Source organism: Hyperolius riggenbachi, chromosome 3 (genome assembly GCF_040937935.1).
Source record: "Hyperolius riggenbachi isolate aHypRig1 chromosome 3, aHypRig1.pri, whole genome shotgun sequence".
Taxonomy (NCBI): Eukaryota; Metazoa; Chordata; class Amphibia; order Anura; family Hyperoliidae; genus Hyperolius; species Hyperolius riggenbachi.
Window position 1 is genome coordinate 450,514,364 of NC_090648.1, and position 14,585 is coordinate 450,528,948.

General features: G+C 43.6%; 1 protein-coding gene across 5 annotated transcripts in view; it reads right to left on the bottom strand.

Annotated features, from left to right (window-relative positions):
- Positions 1-485: 485 nt before the first annotated feature.
- BRAF (B-Raf proto-oncogene, serine/threonine kinase) overlaps positions 486-14,585 on the bottom strand; it is a 149,892-nt gene continuing 135,792 nt past the window's right edge. For 3 of the 5 annotated variants that reach the window (XM_068277846.1, XM_068277844.1, XM_068277842.1), the window contains 3 exons: positions 10,301-10,435; positions 8,248-8,401; positions 486-1,389 (listed from right to left, as the gene is read on the bottom strand). In XM_068277846.1, the coding sequence (XP_068133947.1) occupies positions 1,331-1,389; positions 8,248-8,401; positions 10,301-10,435 (348 nt within the window). In that variant the 3' untranslated portion in view covers positions 486-1,330. Of the gene's footprint in view, positions 1,390-2,315; positions 3,957-8,247; positions 8,402-10,300; positions 10,436-14,585 lie in introns of those variants that run through there. The other 2 variants (XM_068277847.1, XM_068277845.1) reach the window with 1 other exon arrangement.

Consider the following 14,585-nt stretch of genomic DNA (forward strand, 5'->3'; position numbering starts at 1 on the left):
CGCAAGGTCTCTACTTAAAGAGAACCCGAGGTGGGTTTGAAGAACATTATCTGCATACAGAGGCTGGATCTGCCTATACAGCCCAGCCTCTGTTGCTATCCCAAACCCCACTAAGGTCCCCCTGCACTCTGCAATCCCTCATAAATCACAGCCACGCTGCTGACAAACAGCTTGTCAGAGCTGGCTGTGTTTATCTCTATAGTGTCAGTCTGCTGCTCTCCCCGCCTCCTGCAGAACTCCGGTCCCCGCCTGCATCCCTTCCCTCCCTGCTGATTGGAGGGAAGGGATGGGGGCAGGGACCGGAGCTATGCAGGAGGCGGGGGAGCAGCTGAGACTGACACTACAGATGTAAACACAGCCTCACAGCACGGCTGTGATTTATGAGGGATTGCAGAGTGCAGGGGGACCTTAGCGGGGTTTGGGATACCGACAGAGGCTGGGCTGTATAGGCAGATCCAGCCACTGTATGCAGATAACATTCTTTAAACACACCTCGGGTTCTCTTTAACTTTGCTCATAATTTTTTTAATATACTTCTGAGCTGCCAATCAGATCCTCACATCCATTTTCCCATAATGCATCAAAAAAAGGGCAGCGCATGCAGCCGGACTGTGCCTGCGCCGACTGACAAAATTACCTGGCCACCTAGCGGAGGATCCAGGCGTTCTGGGAAACCGGCAAGGGACCAATCAGCCTGAAGGGGGCTTAAAGAAGCCCCTGGTATTTATATATTTTTTAAAATTTTAATCATCCCGGGTACACTTCAATTTTTGTTGGATTGCAGTTGAATTCACTATAGGCTGATATGACGCAGGTGCCACCCAATTGCATAAAACAATCTACAGTATTCCCAGGTTTGCTGGATCACAAAGGAACTTCATGCGTTATAAAATCAGAGCATTTGAAGCATTGCTCACTGTCCTATTATATCTAGTCCCTACCTACAAACAAGGACCGCTCTTTCTTTAGACACATTCACACACAAGGAGCCAAATCATTATTTGCATTATTAGGGTACACCATGACTTATGTAGAATCTAGTACCTCTATGTCAAGCGCTGTAAGAATTAGGAAAAAACAAAAACAAAAAAAAGGCCAATTTTTTTTTCTTCATACAGTCTCTGCACCAAGTAGAGGTTTGGTGCTAAAATAGAAACGAAGGTTAGCGTGATCAATGCGACTATCCAGCATGGAATGTACACCTCCTTTTTTCCAGGCAACCAACCATTCTTTCCGTACGATACGAAAATGCACTGTAAAGTTTTTTTTTCCCATTTTTAAAGAGCTGAATTTGAAAACATGAGAAGTCCGTTTTAGTCCATGCAAGGCATCACCAAAAGGAGTTATATGCCAGAGCAAATTGAGGGATAGAAGGTCCACAGCCGATTCCTTTAGAAGAAAAAAAACAAAAAACAAATAGGAGCTAAAGAAAATTTAAAAAAAGGGTAAAAACATGAAGAGGGGAGGGGAGAGTTGAAAGGGACAGTCCAAAGTAGACAAAAAGTGTGGGAAAGATTTAAATAAAATGCAGAATCTCCATAAAAAAAATTATATATTGTATAATAAGTTACTTAACAGGAAATTTAAAGATAAGCCCTCTTTGGTGGAGTGAGGAGAACCGCTAGATTAGGGAAAAATAGATTTTTGTCAATTCAAAAATATTTCTCTGGAAGCATTTCAGCAGTTATAGCAACAGGATGCCTGGTGGGAGGGGCTTAGGAAACAAACAGGTCTATCGCACTTTTCCAAAGCTATAACCAAAACTTATGTACAGGAGATTGCTCCATGCCTTTAAAAAAATTAAATCTAAACCGTGATTTTTTTTAGGGGGGGGGGTTGTCATTTTTGGCATGTAAACCACTGAAATGGGCCAATGTAATCTTAAAAAGGGTAGTCCCTTCTTTATGGTTTGGTGGCAATTTTACCTTCTTGACAAACATTGGCAACTGGAGCATCCCATGGGGGCAGGGGAAATAAATCATGGTGAGACAGGTCTGTGTCGCTGATTAATTAAAAAGGAAAAAAAATTCTCGCCCTTTTCAGTAAACCTCAGATCCCAAAACATTGGTATGGATTCAGATTATTGTCGAGGGAAAGAAACCATTTAGCCAGACCCGCTCATGTTTGGAATAACTTCCGGACACATTGGAACAGTGTGATCAGCTTGTTAGAGAGGGATGAAACTTCCACTACTAGACCAGAGCAAACCCCCCACCATAAAAAAAAAAAAAAAAAAAAAAGATTATATTTTATATATATATATATATATATATATATATATATATATATATATATATATATATTCTATTACCTGGTTGATCTGGCCCTTACTGCCTTGGTGAGAGGACATTGCCAGTCAGGAGAGGACTCTCTGCATGGCATCTCCACACTCCTCCCTGGTAGGGACATATCGTCATGGCAACAGCATAGAAGTCATGTGAAAATGGACTAAACTGCACAGCTTTCATTGCCCCAATTACGCCGTCAGTCATTGTGACTGACTGTGTTTGAGCCAGTCAAAGGTGTGCAGTTTGGCTTTGGATGCATCAGCAGGAAGGAGGCCAGAGAGAAGTGGGAGGATGCCGGGCAGAGTTTCAAGCTGCACGTCAAGTTCAGTATGGGCAGGATCAACCAGGTAATCTATATATATAGTACATCAAGCTGCTCAAATGCTTCTCTGAGTTCCATTAAACACAAGTATCTCTGTTTGGAAGGTTAAGAACCCCGTTGCATTAAGGTAATGCTCACCCAAGGAGTAATGAGGTACCGCATTAAAATGCCCCACAAGACTCTCTCCAACACTTGTTTTCTTTTGTGCATATGAGAAATGCTAAGGCTCTGAGATCTGTACAATGTATATTGCTAACAGGGAAAGGATTGCTTGGTTTTGCTCCAGGTGGTATTTTACTTTAAGCTGAAAGGGGTGCAATTCCTCTGACTTAGTAAGCAGGTCTTTTCTGGGGTTACAGTAGTAGCTTCCTCTATTCTAGTAGCACCTCAGAGCCGCAGTGGAGACAAGACTTGCGTAAAGTTAGTCAAGTCAAGACTGACACTGATCCTATGAGCTTCTGCAAAAAACAAAGTGTGTGTGTGTGTGTGTGTGTGTGTGTGTGTGTGTGTGTGTGTGTGTGTGTGTGTGTGTGTGTGTGTGTGTGTGTGTGGGTGTGGTGGGGGGGGCATGGGGGAGTCGACGACAATGGTTATTTTCCAACAAGAGCTCCCAGGGTATATGACAGATTGTGGTCACCCACCTAAATTGTCTTTTTGTAACTTTAACTCTCTAAAAGGACCTGCGCCAATATATTGTTTACTACAATTTCACAAACCTCTAGCGAAACGTCTAGCCATATTGCCTAGAGATAGGCAACTATGATCACATCAATGTAGTCGATTATTTGTTGAATTTTGCTCTTCGATTCTGTATAAACTTGATAGCAACCAATAAGGAAAGGGGGCAGGTGTTGATAAAATAAACCAATTTAAAAGATGGGGTGCATGTAAAAGATGTTGGGGCTAAGGAGATCCGGCATTTTATTTTCCAAAGTTTTGAAAAGGGGGGTGAAAAAAAAAATCTGAGAAGACAGTTCCGTTATGATTGGAGCAGATTCCACAAAGTTGATGAAGGCCCCAGTGTTAGTATCTGAAGAGTCAGAAAACACAGTCTCTGCAGTGAAGAAGATCCGCCTCCTTGTTTCCCAAGGCCACGCCTCTCCTCTGTTGTGTCTACACACTGGTAGGGGGGCGTACAGAAGGAGTGTCTGCTGGTCCCTCTCCAACCCTCTCCCCCTCTTATTAGTTTCCAATGATGGTTCATGCTGCTCCCTCTTAGAATATGGGTGTGTGATCTGCCTTTGTATGTAGTCCCAGTGCTAATAAACTAGAAGGACACAAGACTTAAGAGTAGTAACAGAGGTGCTTGTGGTGATTGTGCAGTTACTTGAAGGCTGAAAATTCTCCTGCAGAGGGAGAACAAAACAATCAAAACATTATTACAGGCAGAAAGGAGAGTTTGAGAAAAGTACTAAAGATATAAAAGCGACAGACATGTTAGTGATGCAAGGTAGCACAACAAAGGTGGGCGGCAACAAACGCTCAACAGGAGAAAATTTAAAAAGGAAACTTGGACAACTGGGATAGCACAGTACGCACTGTATTATGTATAAAGGTTATAAAGAGAAAAAAACTGCATAAATTCAATGACTGGCAGCAATGTTTGACATTCCCATTGGATGGGCTGCATACAGAACACTATGAAATGACTGACTTGAATACACAAGGTAAAGAAGATGAATATATTAGTTGCTATTAACCCTTATAATGTATAGAGCTGAACTGACTGCTTTCGATCATGACAAAAGTCCAAAGTAGGGCAACACTTAAAAACACACTGAAGCAAAAAAAAAAAAAATTAATTATGATATAATAAATTGGTTGTGTAGTAGGGATAATTACTAGAACATTAGTAGCAAAGAAAATATCATTTGTATTTTCAGTTATATAGTGTTTTTTTTTATAACATTGCATCATTCTCTAATAGTTGCAGTTTATAGACTACTCAGCATTCTAAATGCTTTTACAGAGCACGCCAGTGAACCTTTGAACCTTTCTCTGTAGTGAAAAAGAAAATAGAGTGACTGAGAGCTGAGATAACAAGCTTCAGGAGATAGAGCTCTCTGTGACTTTGAAAGTCGTGGGGCTCAATGGCTCTTTTGCATAGATAACAACTGGAGTTTCTTAAAGGAAAGGTTCAGGGAGGGTGGGCAAAAAATAAAAATCAAATTCCACTTACCTGGGGCTTCCTCCAGCCCGTGGCAGGCAGGAGGTGCCCTCGCCGCCGCTCCGCAGGCTCCCGGTGGCAGGCACCTCCTGCCTGCCACGGGCTGGAGGAAGCCCCAGGTAAGTGGAATTTGATTTTTATTTTTTACCCACCCTCCCTGAACCTTCCCTTTAAAGCGGATCCGATATGAAAAACTAACTATAACAAGTAACTTATCTAAAGCTTAGATAACACAGCAAATCTAGCTGCAAACAGCTTCAATAGAATATGATTATTTCTTCCTGTGATATGACAGCAGCCATGTTGTTTGTAAACCTTACAAACAGGCAAGCTTATCTGTATCTTCTGTGAAAAAAAACCTAACCCCCCTCCTCCCCTCTGCCTCTGAAATCTCTGGCTGGTAATACCTCCCCCTCCTCCTGCCCAGACTGAGCTCCCATGAGCCCTTGCTACTGACAAGGCTCTCTGAAATACTGTGGACGAGCCTTGTTTAGTTTATAGGTAATTAGAGTATTAAAACAGAAACAAAAAAGTATTTGGCTTGAGGAATGCCCTATAAACAATAGGAAAGGAACACAATTATGCAATGAGTAAAAGTTCATCACGGATCCACTTGCAGTCTAATATTGTTTCCAGTACAGGAAGAGTGATGTCTCTGCTTCTAATGTTTTATTTATTAGCTGTACTACAATCATAATATTTTTTTCCGCTTCAGTGTCTCTTTAAAGAAAACCTGTCACCTATGAACGTGCCATTTATCAGTTTCTCACCTCAGACCACTTCAGCCAAAGTGGCTGGTATCGCGAAAATTTAAATTTAAGAGCGAAGAATCCCATACTTCTATCGTTGACGTTTGGTCGATCGGGAGCGCGGCTATAATGACGAGCAATATCGGGACGAGCTGGCGGTGTATATAACGCAACAGCAGGGGATTCTGAAGACGGATGCGCACCGCGCATTGGGAGACACAGGACTGGTAATATATAAATGCACACACGGGGGGCACATTTATACATTAGGGGGCAGAGGTGAGGTGGTGGACCGACGATTTTCTAGAGATTTCATCCTGAATTTGATCAGAAATCGGCCTGCAGTGTATGGGCAGCTGACAGATCTCTCTCTCTCTAATCAGATTTCATCAGAAAGAGATTTGACTCGTGGTCGAATCTGCCCATCATCGCTAGATGTCATGTATGGGTACCTTTAAATGGAAAAGCCTGAGGCGCTACTCCTGCTACTGCTGAACTTCTGTTTGTCCCCACGTATATTGCCCGATGAAGCGGGCGTGGCCTGCAAAACACGTTGCATTTTTGGGGTACTATATAATAATTGTGATTACTATTAGACAGTCTTTCGTGTCTGCTTTATGGAGGCAAGTCCACCGCTTCCAAGCACATTTTTAAGGTTGTATCCACTTTTACCATGCTGGCGCCTCTGTTCCCCGTTTGCTGTACAGTGTCCACCCCTGGTGGAGGGGTGATCTACCCCTTTTCTGATCTACAGAGAGCAACTTCTTAATCCTGAGTGAGGACAGGTCTAATCTCCTCACCTGCCTGTACAGTGGTTGCCTTTGTGGTAACCCACGTTTGTGAGTATACTCTTCTCACTAATTATCTTTACTATATTTATGCTGAACATACTACACTATATTGGGCTCTCTGTTTCTCTAACTTTAACGGGAAAAGCGCAGAGTGTACGATGTGAGCTGAGATGCTGATGAGGATCTGCACAGGGAGGAGAAAAGTGCAGATAGACAATTTATAACCAAGGAGGGAAAGGGGACACTTCAAGAGACATTTTAAAAGCAACATTTCCAAACAGGGATTGTCAAACATTGCAGCTAATCTACAGAATAAACACAGAACAACAACTTATACTGTACACACTGAAAGTGATATGCCTGCATTATAAAATAAGGTTAAAACCAGAAATGCAAGTATAGTACATAATTGACTAGGGCCCCCATTATAAGATGGATGCTTAAAGGACAACTGAAGTGAGAAGAATATGGAGGCTGCCATATTTCATTTTAAACAATACCGGTTGCCTGGCAGCCCTGCTGGTCTATCTGGCTGCAGTAGTGTTTTAATTTGCACACCTGAAACAAGCATGTGGCTACTCTTGTCAGCTCTGACAATGTCAGAAACACCTGATATGCTGCATGCTTTTTCAAGGAACTATGGCTAAAAGTATTAGAGGCAGAGGATCAGCAATATAGCCAGGCAAGTGGTATTGTTTAAATGGGACTAAATATGGCAGCCTCCATATCCCTCTCATTACAGTTGCCCTTTAAGTGTAGGCACACCAATACTCCACGGGGCAAAGTTCTTTGTTATTTTTAATACCTACACCCAAAGCTGACCTCTACTGGCCTGAGGGAGCTCTGGCATAGCAGCCTAGAGGAGAGCAGAGAAACAGCAGCAGTGCAGGATCAGACACAGCTCTTGCATAGTAGAGCAGAGAAATTGCTGAAAACCTGTCTGTTTCACACTGAAAACTGCAGCAATGGCATTGTGGTTTTCATTCAGAGAACAAGAATAACTCCCTGAGCAAGAATTGGAAACGGAACAATGGCAAAATAGCAAGATTTTGTAGAAATTTTCAGCGCGAAACAGGGCCCTAAGAGATCTAGATAAATTTGGGTATCTATATAAGAAAAAAGGGGTGGGTCTTCAACTAAGGGAATGATAAAAAAACCCTCTAGCTCTGCGTGCCAGTAGTAAACCTGATTCTTTCCATGCTGCATAAGGAATTTTTTTCTACACCACACTGACAGGGTTAAGATGATTATTTTCTCTGTTTTGCTTATCTCTTCTCCTTATAAAAAACACTCTTTTTAGTTTTTTTTTTTTTTATAATATAAATCCTCTTCTTACAGTTCCTCTTAAAGGTCAACTGAAAAGAGATGTATGTGGAGGCTGCTATATCTATTTCCTTTTAAACAAAACCAGTTGCCTGGCAGCCCTGCTGATTATTTGGCTGCAGTAATGTCTGAATAACACCAGAAACAAGCATGCAGCTAATCTCGTCAGATCTGACAATAATGTCAGAAAAATGTCTGCAGCTTGAAAAGGGACCAAACAAATTTCACCTTGGCAGAATTTGATTGGACAATGTTCAAGTAACAGCTTATACGGCAGTAGACAAGTCATCATAAAAACAGTTATGAAAGTAGATCGTATTTTTGATCTGGGCCACATACAAGACATTTAAAAACTGTTTCATAGAAGTACATGAACGCTAATTTATTACCGTTGCACACCTAATAGCTCTGAACAGAAAGGAAAACTGAAGGCAGCCGGCACGTTACAGAATATGTACAAATAATTAATATATATTTACAGAGGCCAACTGCACAGCTTTATGAGGTGTATGAAAAAGTAGGGTAACACAGACATTACAGACTCCTGCCAGCAGGGGCGCTAGTAATCTGGAATGGAGCTCAGTCAGTTATTGAGCCTGAAACCCACCATATCCGCCACCCTGGATAGGCGTTTTCGGAGAAGCACAAGCGTACAGACTGAAGTCTTCTGTCTGGAAGCCGGCTCGGTTTAACGATGGCTCAGATGCACTGCGGTGAATTTTTGGCAATGACCGGGCCAGGAGTTCGATGGAGGCAAGAATCTAGAGGGAGGGAAAAAAAACAGCAATAGGGGTGTCAAGAAAGTTTTATGCACATCTACTTGCATACGTTAAATAGTCCTCATTGACAGAAATAAAGTTGCACTATAAAAAAAAACATTTAAAGAGACACTGAAGCGAAAAAAAAATATGATATAATGAATTGGTTGTGTACTATGAATAATTACTAGAAGATTAGCAGCAAAGAAAATATTCTCATACTTTTACTTTCAGGTATATAGTGTTTTTTCTAACATTGCATCATTCTATAATATGTGCAGATTACACAACACTCAGCATTCAAAATTAGTCTTTCAGAGCAGTCTGTGAAGTAATGAACTCTCCTCTGGCAGAGGAAAAGTAAACAGTCCAGGAACAGTTGAGATAATAAAAGTCAGATAACAGCCCTCTCCACGACTAACTTGGTCGGAGAGCTTAAAGGTGGCCATACACTGGTCGATGTGCCATTAGATCGACCAGCTGACAGATCCCTATCTGATCGAATCTGATCAGAGAGGGATCGTATGGCTGCCTTTACTGCAAACAGATTGTGAATCGATTTCAGCCTGAAACCGATTCACCATCTGCTGAGCTGCTCCTGCCGCCTGCCCCCCCCCCCCCCCCCGTATACATTACCTGATGCTGGCTCCCGGGCATCTTCTCCGCATTGCACGGCTCTGTTCCGGCTCCATCCCGCCGCTTCCTGTGTTACTCCGTGACCAGGAAGTTCAAATAGAGCGCCCTCTATTTGAACTTCCTGGTCACTGCAGTGACACAGGAAGCGCCGCGATGGATGGAGCCGGAACAAAGCCGTGCAGCGCGGAGAAGACGCCCGGGAGCCAGCCTCAGGTAATGCATACTTGATCGGATTGGCCGCCGCTAGCGATGCGCACTTTACCCGCGGGCGATCGAGGGTAATTTCCCGCACGGCGCGATCGACGGACCGATCCGATTTCGGGAGGAAATCGGATCGGCGGCTGCGTTTACCGCGAACGATTGGCAGCAGATTCGATCCCAGGATCGAATCTGCTGTCGAAACGGCCGCGAATCGAGCCAGTGTATGGCCTGCTTAATAGCTTTTTTGCATAGAGATAACAACTGGAGTTTCTCAACTCTTCCTGTACTGGAAACAATTAGACTGATGTATCTGATCTTAATGTTTTATTTCTTAGCTGTACTACACATACAAATCATAATATCATAATTTTTTTTCCGCTTCAGTGTCTCTTTAAAAAAATCACATTTACCCACACACATACGGCACATTTTTTTTTTAATGTCTTATGCAGTTTTCACTACATAAGAAGGCATCCAAACTTCGCAGAGCCCGATATTTGGTGTCTTTATCTGGCAGGTTTGTGGAAGGGTGGGGAAGGTTATAAGGTTAGTTGTCACTGGGGTTGGGGTCTTACGGTTGGGTGTGAAGGGTTTCTTAGGGTTAGGCATTGGAGGGGAGGGGGTTAGGAATCTGCGGAGGGGTGGTTAGGGCTAGGCATTTGGGGGGATTGAATAGTTGGGGTCAGGCAGATGGGGGGTGTCAGGTGTCTTCTGTAGAGCACTGTGTGAGAATAGGGTTTACTAGCGACACATTTTAGACTTGTCCATCACCTGATGAGGTATTCTCACACTTCTATTTTCATAGGCCGGAGCACTCTGCACCTGCGCATTAGCACTTCCAGGTGCAGAACACTCCTGGTGATGGGAGCGCGACATGCACGGCCAGCACTGCGCCGACTAGCCGAATTACCAGGCAGAGGAGCCAGGCGGTGGAGGAGGAAGGAGTGGGACCGATTAGCCTGTAAGGGGCTGGAGGAAGCCCCAGGTATGTATACATTTTTATTTCTATTCATCAGGATAGACATCCAGGTTTCCTTTAATTCTGATCAGCTTGCATGTGTTTACCTGTGGAAATAGAGGCCGCTCGTCCCTCTTTTTCTTCAGACAGTCCGCCATTAACCTCTTCATTGCTTTGGGACAGTTACTCCGAACTTTGCTGAGGTCCGGAGACAGGTAACCTCGGCCGACCATAAATATGATCTAATAAGCGTTTAAAGACATTCATGTAAAAACACGAGTGTAAATAAGCACGGCATGAAAAATCACAGGTCCAGGAGTTGTTTTATTTTACTTTAGCTTTAAAAATAATGTGGTAATGGGCTAAAACACTTCCGAACTTCTATTGCCTTTGTCCCGTGATAATTTACATAACTTCCTGTCCTGACAGAATAGTGAAGAAGTTTCTTCAACCGTGACACAGACAGACACAAAACTATTTTTGTAGAGTGGAGAAGTAGAGTTTTTTTTCTTCCCAATTCCCAAATTGTTGTCTCAACTTTCATATTAAACCCACAACGCTTTATGGAAGACTCAGAGACAGGACGCAAAGAAATATCTCTCTCAGGGACACAGACAGCAATAACGACCCTGCCTTACATTAAAAACAACTCAAGGTGAGACACATAAGGAGGCTGCCATATTTCTCTCGCTTAAAACCATACAAGTTGCATGGCGGTCCTGCTGATCTCTTTGGCTGCATTAGTGTCTGAATCACACACCTGAAAAAAGCATGCAGCTATCTCATCAGATCTGACAAGGTCAGAAACACCCAATCTGCTGCATGCTTGTTCAGGGTGTAGGGATAAAAGTATTAGAGGCAGAGGCTCAGCAGGACAGCCAGGCAACTGGTATTGTTTAAAAGAAAATAATCCAGTCAGAAACATCTGATCCGCATTGCTTGTTCAGGGTCTAAAAGCATTGGAGGCAGAGGGTCAGCAGGGCAGCCACGCAACTGCCATTGCTTAAAACGAAATAAATATGGCAGTCTCCATATACCTCTCACTTCATTTGTCCTTTAAATATCATCAGCATAACCTAATAAAAAAAATGTGATCAGACACCATATATCAGACACAGTGTCGGCATAGTAGCCTAGTGGAGAGCAGAGAAATGGCAGAAAAGAAAAGTGTAAAAATAATTATGTCAGTCTCTACCCAAAGACATAATTAAAAAAGGTGTTTAGGGGATACCTTTAAAAAGTGAACCAGAGACGAAGCACCCTCATGTATTTTACCATATATATCAGTGGGAACATTAGAGAAAACCCCTATCCTGCTCTCAGTTTCATTATATACTGCTAAGTCTGCTTGTTATCAGCCCTGATAAAATCCCAGACTGAGCATTCAGTCTGGCTTTGCTCAGGAATCATATCTGAGTCTGTTTTCTTTGATGTCTTTTCAAGCCCAAGCCTGCCCCCTTCTGGCTCTGCTGTATTGACTCCGATATTAGGATTCCTGAGCAAAGCCAGACTGAATGCTCAGTCAGGGATTTTATCAGGGCTGAAAACAAGCAGGCTTATCAGTGAAGGATGAAACAGAGCAGGGTAGGTGTTTTCTCCAATGTTCCCACTGATATTTATGGTAAAATATATGAGGTGCTTCGTCTCTGGTTCACTTTAATGACTAACTGTATGACTTCCTTGCAAGCTTTCAAGCTTCGGCTCGGGTACAAAATGAGATACTTACCTAAAAGGTAATTAAATCTCAGGATCCTATTACGGCTTCCCTCGCTACTCCATGGTCCCCCGTTGCTGAGCGTGGCCCACCGGAAGATTAGCGATGAGCCCCGGCTTACTGTGCATACGCAGACGGGCTTGCGCGGCCACGCTGCAGGAAGAGTAACTGCGCAGCCCCAATATGATTAATGAGCCCATCTGCATATGCACAGTAAGCCGGAGCTAATGTACAAACAGCTCCGTGCTACTGCGCATGCACGGCCACGCTTGAAATAGAGGAGGGGTGCAGCCCCAAGCTTGAGGGGAGCCACACTCAGCGAAGGGGGACATCAGAATACTGAGGGATGGCTCAATAGGATCCTGAGGCTTCCCTCTCTTCAGGCAAGTATCTCATTTTGATCCCTAGTTTCAGCTCGGGATCACTTTAAAGGGAATGCCTGAAGAATTTTTTTTTTTTTAAAGATGTAATTATCCAGGGCTTCCTCCAGCCCCTGGCAGCCGATATGTCCCTCACTGCAGCTACGGTGTCCCATGATCCCCTCTGTTGGAGACGCTGGCCTCGCCAGGTCGGCATCTACTGCACCTGTGTGAGCGCCGCTGGTGACCGCACTTACATTGTTCTGAAGCGCTCTGCGCAGGAACAGAAGCACTACGTCTGCGCAGACCGGGTAAGCGTGATTATCAGCGGCGCTCGTGCAGTATATCTGCACTGGAGGGGACCCAGGGCCACTGGCTGGAAGCGGACCTGCTGCGAGGCCAGAGGACAGCTGCTAGGGGCTGGAAAAAAACCCAGGTAGATGAAACTTTAAAAAAAGGTTGCAAAGAAATCGTGTACAGTTAGTCATTAAAGGTATCACCTAAACAACTTTTGTTGTTCTGTCTTCGGATTCTCTCCATGAATAATACCGGGCCGCACGCAACTGGTCAGCCTCCATGTGTTACATCACTGACTATTGGCTACAGCAGCAATCATTCACTTTTAAACATGATCGGCTGTATCTTTTAATGTACAGGTGGACAAACTTTAGTATGAAATTCACGTCCTAAAATGTAAACCTCCAGACCATGTGGTTCTGACCCCTTAAAGAGAGCCCGCGGTGGGTTAAAAAAAAAAAAAAAAAAAAGTAGGCTACCTGATCCGCAGGGCTGAGTGGATCAGGTAGCCAAAAAAAAAGTTGCTTCCCCTGCATGTGTCTCTCATAGCGTGTAGGGAGGCGGGGGAGCTGCAGGAGGCGCGGCCAGGGAGAGAGCTGCCCAATGGCAGCTCAGAAAACCCGGTAGGAACGCCCCTGGCGGTCGTTATAAACAGGGAATTCCTCTCCCCTCTGCTTACCTCCGAGTTAGTGATTTGTCGCTAAACTCGGGAGTGCTATAGTGCGGCGGTGGAGGGCAGAGAGCGGCGGTTGGGGGGTCATCGAGCCATGTCATTAGGCAGAGAATATGCCTCTGTGTCCCATCTGCCCCCTGAAGATCCACCTCGGGTTCTCTTTAAGGAACAGAGCTTTTCTCTATAAAAAGGTTTCATTCAGTGATCACGGTGATTGGCGAACAGTGATCACCGGTTCAGGAGCCAATGAAATAGTCTCCTGAATGGTGAATGGAGCTCAGCTGTCAGAACACTCAGAGTTTAGTGGCTGGGGTTAAATGCGATGTCAGACTTATACAGCCACAAGCACAGGGGGTAGATTTAACTAGGTGCGGTCCCGCAAAGGGGTTAAGGTGTGTACACATTCACAACGACGGTCACTTGCAGGGGATCAGAACTCATTCCCCTCCAGTGACAATACCGGGCCAAGTGCTCTACAGAAACATTGTTAGGCTACAGCCAAGGAAAGTGTACTGTTGCTATAAAGAGCAGAGGCAGAGTGACGACGTGTCACATGATGGACAAATTTGGAATTCCGTCTCGCATGAAAATGGTATGCAGCTTGGAATTGGGTGGGTATGTAAAAGACTGAACAGGTGAGATCAAGAGAAATACATTTTATTTCACATTTGCTTCCATTTTTTTAAATGATCTCATTTCAATTTTTGGCCAAGTGATAATTTTCTAAAACTGACCATCAACCTCACATTGCTCAAAACTCTTCATAACCTTGGCAACAGCTCCCAGTTTGGAGTACAGATGGTCTAGGAATGCCAACCCTGCAGGATAGGCAATTAACTGCACAAACATTTAGAGTCTCAGTTTCCAAACTTTTATTGTTGCACTGACTGAATCTGATGCGTGACATACAGTGGAGGAAATAATTATTTGACCCCTCACTGATTTTGTAAGTTTGTCCAATGACAAAGAAATGAAAAGTCTCAGAACTGTATCATTTCAATGGTAGGTTTATTTTAACAGTGGCAGATAGCACATCAAAAGGAAAATCGAAAAAATAACCTTAAATAAAAGATAGCAACTGATTTGCATTTCATTGAGTGAAATAAGTTTTTGAACCCTCTAACAATAAAAGACTTAATACTTAGTGGAAAAACCCTTGTTTGCAAGCACAGAGGTCAAACGTTTCTTGTAATTGATGACCAAGTTTGCACACATTTTAGGAGGAATGTTGGTCCACTCCTCTTTGCAGATCATCTCTAAATCCCTAAGGTTTCGAGGCTGTCTCTGTGCAACTGAGCTTGAGCTCCCTCCATAGGTTTTCTATTGGATTAAGGTCCGGAGACTGACTA